Genomic DNA, 11,692 nt, shown 5'->3' on the forward strand with positions numbered 1-11,692 from the left:
CAAACAAAACCAAAAATTCAACACAACAGATTCATGGGGTCTGTAGGGACTGCACTGTCTTTCACCATCTTTATATTTATGGGAACATCTAACTCAAATTTAATCAAATGCTGAAGTTTGGAGAGCTTTGACCACTTTCTGGGCTACCTACAGGTCACTGCTTAAGGTTGTATGATCTCAGGATATTTCAGAAGATATCTGCTTTGAATTGGACAAAGTTGATTTTGACAAAACATACTAGGACTATTCCACAGTTAAATCACTTAAAGTGCACTAGTTGAATGTTGATGAACTCCCACTTATGAATATTCTGCTTTTCGGGAAAGTACTACGTATCAGTATTAATGTATGAATTAACAAACAAGTCTGACTAACGCAAAGGAAAGAGAAAACATGATGTTTTTTTTCAGAAGACAACTCATCATATATTGTTTTTATTGATTCATTCCATAAATAGCCGCTCTTGGGTATTACGCTTTTATATCCCCTATTTATTTTGGTACCTTTCCCATCTCAATAACTTTACATTTTGACAAAGTATTACTTGATGGTCTATATCTTTCTCACTTTGTGGTTCTAGTGGAAGAGAAAGGACATCAGCCCTTTCCAGGTCCCTGCTTGGGATATGAGTGAAAGATCGAATCCATATGCACTTAGCACAAAGTTTATCATATTGATATAAGCTCCAGAAAAAGTCTCCTCATAAGACAAGGACTAACTAAAAAGTTATGAGAATAATTCTAACTAGAGGATACATTTTCATGAAAAGGGGAAAAAAAAAATCTCATGTGAAGAATAAATAATGTCTTTTTTGTCAGCAAACACAAGTATCATTTATACACCGGTAATGGAAGTCTTAAAGAGAAAAGGTGTAGTGTGACAGGGTTTTGTTTACTCACTTAATATATGGACAGAATTCCATCATTCACCCCATATTTAGCATAGATTTGGTGCATCCACTCTCATTTTACTAAAGAACAACGCAGTAATTATTATTTTCTATTGCTGAAAATCACAGCTCAGAATCCTACAAGACACTAGACAAACATCACTTTAAAGCTCATTTTTCTCCAGATTAAAATTCCAGGCTCCTTCACAGCATAAAAGTTTAAAAAAATACTAGAGCAAGTCTTTGATGCTGTTATCAGCAGGTATTCTAGCATGTTTATAACGTTGTGGATTTTTTGCTTCATCAAGCATTTAAGGAAAAGAAGATATACATTGATAAAGTGTGCATCAGAGGATTCTTTAATTCTTTTCACATGTACAGCCACCTGCATTCAGACTGATTTGCTCCTGTTCGCCTTGCTTCTTCCAGCATTGATTTTCCAGTGCAGAAGGAATTTCTTCATTCTAGAAGCAACGGAAATAGTTATTTATGCATGCAAAGTTTGCAGACCGTCACAACTGCTGCCACAACAGCTCATTAACAGCACTTAACACTGTTGGAAGACAGATGCAAACGTAGGCAGCCATTTTCTGCCTTCTAAACATTGCCTCCTCACCTCTCCAAATATCTTGATGGAGACATGAAATGTGTAGCTAAAGCCTATTGTTTCTGCAAAAGGCAAAGTACACTAAGTAGACATAAGTGTTAGCTTGTATTAACCCAAGTACTAATGTGCCATACGAAAATACATAACTGCAGAGGTAATTTTCTACACCATAAACATCGTTCTGCCATTGCCAGTGATGAGGCAGAATATTTAAGCTAACTGTGCCTGATACAACCTGCTCACTATGGTTCCAGCTTCCATGGGTGGACAGCTTTTAAATCTTATCAGTCTTCCAAACATTCTTATTGTGCCATCCTTAATTCTCCAGTTAATGATATATATAATGAAATAAGATTGTGATTATTTGGTCGGTTTTTAAATGTGAAACGTGTTCTGACAAAACTAAAATACATTTTCAAAAAAGGAGTGAGATACATGATGCTTTCATTGCAGTGACTGATGCACATGCAAAAACTTGCGTGTGCAAATTCCACACGAGACACACGGTCAAAGAACCAAAACTGAATAACTTTCAGTAATCTTGCTTAGATGAAAGCCAAAAATAAATCAGAAACTAGTATCTGCCATTAAAAGGGAATAATATTGAAACAAACACTTAAGAAGTGGATTTTTAATACAAGTTTCTGCAGGAAGATAAACTTCAATTACCATGTTTTCACTGGTTTCCAAAACAGCTGATCAAAGGAATGTGAAAACTTTACAAGTAAATGTTTTCTTCTATTTTACACTATATGCTCTGCTCAAATACATTCTATATACAAGGTGAATAGTATCTGCTATCTCATACATTCTATGTAATGTGAAAGGTAGGGAATGAAAGAATTATTATGCCTCTTAAAATTTAGCACACATATAGAAAGTACCAGAGATGTTCTTACTTTTTCCTGCGTTAAGTAAGTAAGGAAAAAAACAAAAAATAACAAAAAGCAAGAGAATTTTTGGCTCATTCTCTATTTTGAATACTCTTCAAATTATTGAAAATGCCAATGCAGGATTTAACACACTATTAAGCTGGCATTTTATCATACAGAAATAAGTAACGTTATTAATGTAACTGGTTAACTTCAATTATTCTTTTCTTATTCTCTTACCTGAAATTGGAAAATAAATTCAAGTTGAGTAACCTGTAATACAGATGTCTTTCACGCAGCCATTGTGGTACTGGTGTGGCCTCCATTTCTCCTAATTTCTGGTTTACATGAAACTAGGATGGAAAGAGAAAAAAGGAAAAGAAATGTTACACAGCTGCTTGTTTAAATAATTCAGTGTTTTCTGAATCTTCATTATCAAATACACAGGACAGAAGTAATGATGACCAGTGGCAACATAAACAATACTGAATAAGATGAAAAGAGTATAAAAGCCTTTTGGAAATATTTCCAATATAGCATGAGCAGCTGTATTCACCTGAAGGATGCTCAACATGCTCCCATTTGTCAGCAAACTCCCCAGAAAACTTTTGTTAACGTTTCCCACATCTTTCAGGTAGGAAAACAGCATCTTAAAGTAATAACATGCTAAGCAATCAGATTTTCATTCTCCAGAGAGAATGTTCACTCCCGTATGAAGGGATATAAAATTTCAAAATCATAAACTAGTTTATTTCCTTTTCCAGTTATGGACTAGTGTCTGGCTGGCACAAATGCAGTAAATTGGCAATAGACAGATGCCCTTATATAGGAATTTTCATTATCATCATTATGGAGTATATATCTTCATTATAGGAGCATAAGAAAGGGAAAATTGGGTACTAAGTGCTAAATAATTGTTTAGAATGAATCATTCTCTGGTTTAGCCAAAGCACGCAATAGATCTTTTATTACAAGACTTTGGAACAAATAGCTTTGCATTTAAATCAACATCATATTTCAAATTTACGTACTACAGCAGGCATCCCGAAAGCAAAGAAAGAAGTTTGCAGCCTTGTTTTCCCAGACAGGTTGCCAACATTTACGCCCCTCTTCCAATCCAGTTCTATAAAAGCTCAGTACCTCCACTGGTAGCAAATACATCTCCCCCATTTTGACTCAAGTAATTGCATCTGTTTCTAAGCTGTGCCTGTAATTGTCTGACATTCAAATAATGTATCATCTAAAAGTTTAACTTTAGCAGCCAGCAACAATCCAATTATGTACATTATGCAAATTATGCAATTATCACTTCTTCCATGCAAGGTTGGTGTCATACTTGTTCTAAACTTCACTGATGCTTAGGAGAACAAGGGATTGAAAACTGAGAAGGAAATCCAGTTTGCCTCTTTACAAAAACATTTAAGAACTGATGAAACCTCATGCAATGTGGTGATCATATTCTTAAAGGATATTATTTTTAGTGTTTCTTTGACGCATATCAGTAGTCTGCACGCCTGGTGAGATGAATTAGCTCTCTGATCTGACTGAAAATTAACATGGCAAACAAAATGAATACACATATAAAGTATTTTACTTCACTTTCAGCTACGTGACTGAGATTATCCAATATAGTCACCAAGAAATCATCAATGCCAATGCAACAGAGAGGGCAGCTTAGAGCCAGGTTCTCTGAAGGCTTATATAGGTTTACACCAACCATGAAAGCTCATTCTGTGCAGAGAATATACTTCAGTATTTTGTTTCTTTGTTTTGGTGGTTATGGTTAGTTGGTTACTTATGGAAATGTTGACAAAACTAAAGAAAAACCAATCAGAAAGTCACAGAGAAGTTGTCTATTCACAACACAAAGAATAACAGAAAAATGAGTAAAAGGATGAGCAATGTTAAGCCCAAAGCCAGCAGAAGGCTCATCTTTAGCAGGGACTGGCAAGCTATTCAATGAAGAAGGCAACATAACTGGGATTTCATAATAAATGAAAAGCAAAATGTTCTTTCTATGGAAATCTCCAGTTTATTTTTGTATAATACACTACCTTAGACACGAATGATGCTGTAACAGTCCAATATTCTTTGCTGTGCATAGCTGTATTTGTAGAGATAGCCTGTAAATTGTATGGGTTATAGGGAACTCGAAGATTGTTTTTGTATTTTTGAAAACAATATATATATTCACCACTATCTCTTGGCAGTAAAGGTCTCTGTCAAAAGATAAAATTATTTGTAAGTATATACATAATTTATTTTTTCATGATGACAAGCTGTACATCTCTAGATTATACCACGAGAAGAAAAAGTACTCGATTCTTTAATAATAAACAACACAGAATTGACCAGAAAGCTATTCTATTATCATCACTTTTTGAATTCCATTATTTATACTCATAATAATTATTTCTCTGTTCTTCCAACTGCAAGCTAGATATTACTTTTTCTTGTTGAGAAAACAGTCTCCTGGGATCCTATTAGCATACTGCAAGTTTTTAAATCCAATTTTGATGAAACTTTTCTGTAATTTTATTACTTCATGTTATCTTTCTCCATCTATAAATACAGCATATGTGTTTGTCTTTGAATGCACCAAATAAAAGAACACAGGAGGTGCCTGTTTGGCCACAGGAAGAGCAAAAGGCCCAGTCTCACTCATAGGCCTGATGCTTGGTGTGCCTGATCAGGACAGGCACATGGCCACAGTTCTACTTAATGCTAAGAGATCTGAGCCATGGGAAGCACTGGCTAAGTGCTAAGTTCCCATAACCATCATGCATCCAGAGGATGTAAGGTTCTAAGGCAAAATGTATTGTTTTCAGAGGGGAAAAACTTCCAGGAGATAAGTCTTTTAGATATACAGCCAATGTCATTTCTGGAATGTGCAGTTCCATAGGATGTGGAGAAGGGAAAGCAAAAATCACCGTAAGTGCGAACTTCTGAAGCCTGGCCACATCAGCCTCTCTAGCTAAATGCTCACAGGGTGGTAACTTTGTTTGCCAGCCAAGTTTGCCACGAAGCCTCAAAATGTGCATTATAATGTCATCATCTGTTGGCTCTGGTACATCAAGAAAAGCAAAGAAAAATAGTAATTTCTTTTCCCTTAAATATAAAGCCTTTTGATTCAATGCATATAATAAGTATGGAGCATCAGAGTAATGACGTTCAAAATAAGGTGAAAGATGCTGAAAACACGTCTCAGAAAGTGTCTCTCACAAAAAAATAACAAGTTGTTATATATTCCAAATGCATTTTGCTATAATTGAAGAATGGCAGTTCAATTGACTTCAAAGTAATTTCATTTTCCAGTGATTTTACACTAATATTTGGTGTATTTTACACAGCAAAATTCCAAGTACTCACAAAAAAAAAAAATAAAAAAATCTGACTTACTGCCCAAAGATTTTAGTCAAGTCTAAAAGAGAAAAAAAGTTAGCAAAAAAAAAAAAGAAGAAAAAAAAAGAATCCAATTGTGGTACCAGTCCCTCCCTCCCAGTTTTCAGAATCAGCAACAAAGATTATTAACAGAGAAGTAATGTTCAAAATCTATTTTTCTCCACGATGACCTTGGAAGTTAAGGAGGAAAACACACCTACTACTCTTTGAGAATCTTTTATTTAAAATAATTTTTAAAATGTAGCTAAATATCAATTATAAATAACTTTAAGTATTAAAGTACTGTACAGAAACAACTTACTGTACAAAATCAGGTATGAAAAATGTGGTGAATATGGAAGATGATGATGTCAGACTTTCCCCTGCACACGTAATTTCACTCTAAGGGCAGAAGGATAGGAAAGGGAGTAGCAGTTGCATATATTCTTTATTATATCAATGGAAATCTGACAGAAATGGACACACAACTATGAGCACAGTCATCCCCATGGGGCTACAACTTGCATACCTGTTTCATCATATGAATAAACTTCTGCTCTTATAGGCTTCTTCAGAGAACATTCAACATTTGGCTGCTCACAAGCCTTTTTAAGGCAACTTGGTTCCAAAGAAGACTTCTGTATTTCAGTGCTTCTATCTGCAAACAACACATTAAAAAGGAAAATATTATGTCATTGAAAGCAGATCACTATGCACAATAATTATTTAATTCAAGTTATGCTTGCAACAAATTTACATTTCTATAACTTCTACTACCACTCAAAATACACGACGGTCTTAATATTATTTTTACAGAGACATACACACACAAGATACTATTTTTGTTGAAAACACAATAAAAAATATACAAAATATCATAAATCGGCATCAGGTACTTCAGTATGGTTGGATAAGAAGTGTAATGCTTATTTTCGCTGTATTCCATGAGGTGAGAGGATCACATTCACTTTTGTCATGTGCTAGATGAGAAGGGTTTTGGCTTATTTGGTTTAGAGAGTTATTTGCGTTTTAGAGAGTTGATCTCACTTCATAGCTCAAGAAAACCCAGTGTGATCACAGGAAGAAAGGAGAAACAGCCATATTCAGGGGAAAAAACCTACTCAAGACCCATTACATGGGTTTCTCATTTGAAGAAGCTTGGAATAGATTAATCTGGATGAAAAAAAGCGTGGATAACTGTAATTGTTTAAAAACACAGTAATACATACTCATGCACTTTGCGGTTGGCATACTGAGGTAAAGCGTGTTCAGTCTTCAGTATCCCATTTTTAAATTATTTTTTTTAAAGATGCCAGCATTTGCAAGATTGTTTTTACATATTTATAATGATAAGGAAAGAAAGTCATATTTATTACTATTGCATGTTTCTGTCATTTTAGGTACTTTACCATATAGAGTTGAAGAAGGTGATGTACCACTATTGTCCTCTGAGGTTGTGGATGCCACTTTTGCAATGCTCCTCTTCGGCTCCATTGCCCCATTGTCAGACCCTCCCAAGGGCTGACAAACAGATTTTTCTCTTTCATCCTTATGTTTTTTTGAAAGTCTATAAACAAGCAAATGTAAGGGGAAAAAACCCTGAAGATCCAGTCATATGGTAAAATAGAAAAATCAACTAAACTATTACTTGTATCATAGTATGCATATATGATTGAAGTGCGGCTGTCCTTTGTACAAATTTAGAAGTTTATTGTTATAGAATACACAGTGAGGGTGACATCAAAATTAAAGATGTTCTCCAGACCTTGACATCTCCCATCAGAGTTTAGAGGCAAGCGATCAATCTGTTCAAAATCCACTGTGAAGAAACCAATGCATAAAATTACCTCAAGGATAAAAACAACCCGACTGTGGCTTTAATCCAACCCACAGAACTCAGGAATGGAGGTTTGCACGTAAGAAGGCATTCTTGCCTCTTCAACATGGGAAAACTACTTTCCTTTCTCACCACCTGAACAAAAAAGAAAAGGAAACCAAAAGATGACCCATGCCAGAGGTCAGGGGATTACAGGCTTCTAGAGCTTTCTGCTCTGTGTAGCTGTTGAGAAGGACAGCACTGGGAGACTCAGAAAGGGAAGAAACAATAAACCTGCTCTCTGTGAGAGCCTGACTCGTATACAGCAGAGCTGCAGCCCCAAACATCCAGAATCCAATATTTATGGATGCTACCATTAAATCCAAAGTATATTCATCCTTGTGTACTTTTACATAGACAGGTGAAAGTAATACAGTATATAAGAATAGTTCTTATAACTTCCCCATTTTGCTAGAATCAAAAAATACAATGCAACTAATCTCTATTTCTTTTATAATGATTGCCTGCACTTCTCCAGATTTTCATGGGCATAAACAAGATAGGTCTCTATTACAATCAGTCAAAATTATAATGGTTATGCCAGAGTGTTAATCCAGGCTTCACAGAACTCACAGGGAAGCAGTCACATAAGTCGGTCCATCGCTGTTTCATATTTTAACTAGCAGAGAGCAAAAACTTATCATAAAGAAAGAAATTTGAGTTTACATACACTTCACTAGAACACACACCACCTTCTTCATTTATTTCTGCTTTGTGCTTAGTTTCTGTTCTTGCTCTATAAACTGCCGTGTTAAGAATGGAGTACTTCTCTACTGGAGATGGCTGGGAACAAAGAACATAATGTATAACTATTGAGTAAGTGGTCATGTGTTACACTCCCAAAAAAACATTGAAGAATAAATTTATCTAAAAACTATGCAAAATGTTTTCAAAAGTTAAAGGATACCCTAACTCAGCTTTCATTAAAGAATATTTCTTACTTAAAATATACAACATATTATGTGCATGAAAACTACTTTTAAAAAAGAATCCAGATAAATTGCTTAAAAATAACGATGTGCAAAGCACTAAAATTAATATCTAGTATTTTCATACAGAGTATAGTGAAACATTAGTACTTCTTTTCCCATCAAACTAAGCCTGAAATAGTTACAACCTTCAGAAAAAGAAAAAACAGATTCTAAATTTAGAACAAGGAACCATAGTTTTGCAGGATACTTGTGCCAAATGCTCAGTGAACAGATTGCCATTAATCATGGAAATTAGATTAATTTACTGGCATTATAGATGGAGTAATAGGTTAACATATATAAAACATAGAAGACTGACTTCTGTTTGCATATTGACTTCACCCTGGTGCAAAAAACTTTGCTACATTACAGGAATGACTTGAGTAAACACTATGGACTGTATAAAAAAAAGGTCTAGGATAAAATGAGTCATCATGCAATGCCTCTGCTTCAGATTTGACAGCTACAGTTTACTGCTGTGAGAAGGTATTTTAACGATGACTTATGTAGCAGCATATTTGGTAGGAGTAATTCAGTAAGGGGAAGCTATCTGCTAAGTCTGCTTTGAAGAGAGAGAGGGTAGCAAGTCATGACTGAATTCAAGAGATTTTACTTTTTTCTACCTTACAAAACACCTCAATATACCCCAAAGTTCATCAGAAAACAAAATTGGTTCTGTAAACAGTAATTCAATATTAATGTTGTTGCAAGCATGTCCATTCTCACCAGTTCACTGCTGTCCTTTCTCCTGATGCCAGCCAGCCCACACATGATACATCTGCCTTTTGCCATAAGCAGCACCTCTGACCTCTCTGCATCAAAACGTAGATGAGACACTAATTGTTCTTTCAGCATTCTGTTTCGCCCATCCATCTGTGGTTGGTATCCTTTGTCCTAACAGTAAGAAAATCAATTAAATGAAATCTGCAATAATGACCATTTCTGCACTGTGTCCTTAAAGTGAAATTCACACTTGAGACCCACAGGCACCAACAGAAATCAAGTAGTGTGGGAACAGTTGTGGATGTTAACGTAGGGAAACATAGGATTTGTTACTCTCAACCCATGTTATAGATAGATACCTTAGAGCCCATGCACATCAAAATATAAGCGTAAGTGCTAGTAAAATAGTGTGTTGGGAAGCAGAATAAAGATGAGGCTGTACATCCAACCCCACCTTTAAGATTCATACACGTAAAACAGTTACTGTATCTTAATGGACTAATGCATGGCCAGTGGATCACGAGCATATTTTAGCACAGTAAAGATTGAGGTGAAACAGACTACCCAGACTGTGTCAGGTCTACCAACAGAAACTCAAAGAAAGCACACAGTTATTGGGAACCCTAGCCCTGCTCACCATCTCCGTAGCTGTGATGTCCGACCAAGGGCACTGGGTGGGATGGGCAGGGTCTGCAGAGCTGTGAGGGGTGATGGCAGCCCTCATCCCTCTGTTGTTCCTTCTCCAGTTATTGGAGAGCCGTTGGGGCCTAGAGGGCCAACGGCTGTACCTGTGGGCCCTGCCTGGCCACGGGTTGGCTGCCCATTGGCTTGTCCAAACCCAGTATCAACATTTGAGCCGTCAGCTGAGTTAAGCTACCAGTTGTAAACCTATGCGTTTACATAGATGTAAACTTATGTATTTACATAGATATGAGAGAGCGCATAACTAGTTAGGGTTCTTTTGTAATAAGCTTTTCAATGAATTCCTTGAACTTTCCAGTCATGGTCAGTGTCTCTTGCTGGTTAGTTGCTCTTGCTGTCTGCCAGAAAGAGGATGTCACAATCTTCCTGCTGTGATTGCACTTCTACGTCAGGGTGCTTATTCTTTAGTAGCCTATAAAAAGCTACAGAAGTTTATTATAACACTGTAATCTATTCAATAAAAAAAAAAAATAGTTTGACAAAATTGATTTTCCATTTTTTTCTGATGCGTTTGAGAAGTTTCCACCAGCTTTTGGATTTTCCAATTGTAAACGGCTTAGTTAACTTCTTTCAATAGTTTTAAGATGACATGGGTAATGTAAACAGTTGGATGAAGTAATCAGATGCCAGTACACCCCCAGCAAGCTGGATTTTTTTAAAGATAAAACTGCTTAGTACTTCAGTATCTTGAGCTCAGTCCACTTTTAAGTTTTCTTGAACTCCTACTGCACACAGATCATATTCTTTCACTTGTGTTTCATTAACAGTAACATTATAACAGAATTAAAATAACAAAGTGTATTTCAAGAAATGGAAATAGATTTTATCTGGACTGCCAGACACAGTTGGAGATCTATAGAGGACAAACAGTTTGCTCAGAACAAACTCAAGCATACATGATTTGACTATACAAGGTTTTCCTAAAGATTTAAATAACAACTAACCCTTTATTTGCCAACTTGAAACCATTATACCCAAATAAAATAAGATCTTTTTAATCATGTTAATATGAATAACTTTGACTTGGTGAGTGAGTAATAAGTGTCACAACAAACAAATGGAATCTCAAATGATACAAAAAATAAAATCCATGCACTTATGCAAAGGAGATTTACATGCAGAGCTCCTACTGAAACTACCTGTAGTTATAAGAAAAATTGGAATGCTGAAATAAATTTGCCAGACATAAAAATATGCGACCTAATCAATATCTGCAGATTTTTCTGTCTGTTTATAAACACTAGGTTTATGAAAGATTCAGAGAGGAATGACTGCTGAGAATGGAGACTTTCAATGCTATCTCATTATTCTAGGACAGTTTCAGTTGAAAAATGTTCACTTTTAATCAAAGAATAAAACTCCGTTTTCTAAACGCTACTGCTAATCTGGATGCAATTAATTTAAGTAGCAGTTGCCATTACATTAGCTGGCAGAAATAATTCCATGAATCTGGTTAATTATTGGAACCAGAAGCATTCTATGGCTTTTACATCAAATGCAAATATTTTACTTCTTTTTGTAACACACGATGGTATTTACACATTTTCTGTAGGTTTACAAATGGCAATGTCTCTTTGCGTGAGACTTTTGTGTCCTCTTTGTGCTGAGATAAATAGCATTACTGCAACAATGATTGAAGGGTAACATGCTCCAAACCAAATAAAGTGAATG

The 11,692-nt window shown here is 35.6% G+C and overlaps 1 protein-coding gene across 1 annotated transcript; it reads right to left on the reverse strand.

Moving 5' to 3' along the window:
• Positions 1–461: 461 nt before the first annotated feature.
• On the reverse strand, positions 462–10,374 carry DNAH14 (dynein axonemal heavy chain 14). Its single transcript, XM_010706799.3, has 9 exons — positions 9,957–10,374; positions 9,323–9,490; positions 8,296–8,408; positions 7,159–7,316; positions 6,279–6,407; positions 5,299–5,432; positions 4,423–4,587; positions 2,609–2,721; positions 462–1,353 (listed from the first exon to the last, which is right to left on the reverse strand). Exons 1-9 carry the CDS (start codon positions 10,041–10,043, stop codon positions 1,281–1,283), a joined length of 1,140 nt encoding a protein of 379 aa, XP_010705101.2. The 5' UTR covers positions 10,044–10,374; the 3' UTR covers positions 462–1,280.
• Positions 10,375–11,692: the final 1,318 nt, after the last annotated feature.

The sequence above is a fragment of the Meleagris gallopavo genome, chromosome 2, assembly GCF_000146605.3.
Source record: "Meleagris gallopavo isolate NT-WF06-2002-E0010 breed Aviagen turkey brand Nicholas breeding stock chromosome 2, Turkey_5.1, whole genome shotgun sequence".
In the NCBI taxonomy this organism is placed as follows: domain Eukaryota; kingdom Metazoa; phylum Chordata; class Aves; order Galliformes; family Phasianidae; genus Meleagris; species Meleagris gallopavo.

What these genes read in the sequence shown, in the direction of transcription:
- DNAH14 (XM_010706799.3), bottom strand. Translation starts at nt 10,043, where the DNA reads ATGAGGGCTGCCATCACCCCTCACAGCTCTGCAGACCCTGCCCATCCC. An exon ending in ACATCACAGCTACGGAGATG is followed by an intron (nt 9,491 to 9,956) that starts GTGAGCAGGGCT and finishes TCTTACTGTTAG; the next exon opens with GACAAAGGATACCAACCACA. An exon ending in CAGCATCATTCGTGTCTAAG is followed by an intron (nt 2,722 to 4,422) that starts GTAGTGTATTAT and finishes TTTCCATCCTAG; the next exon opens with TTTCATGTAAACCAGAAATT.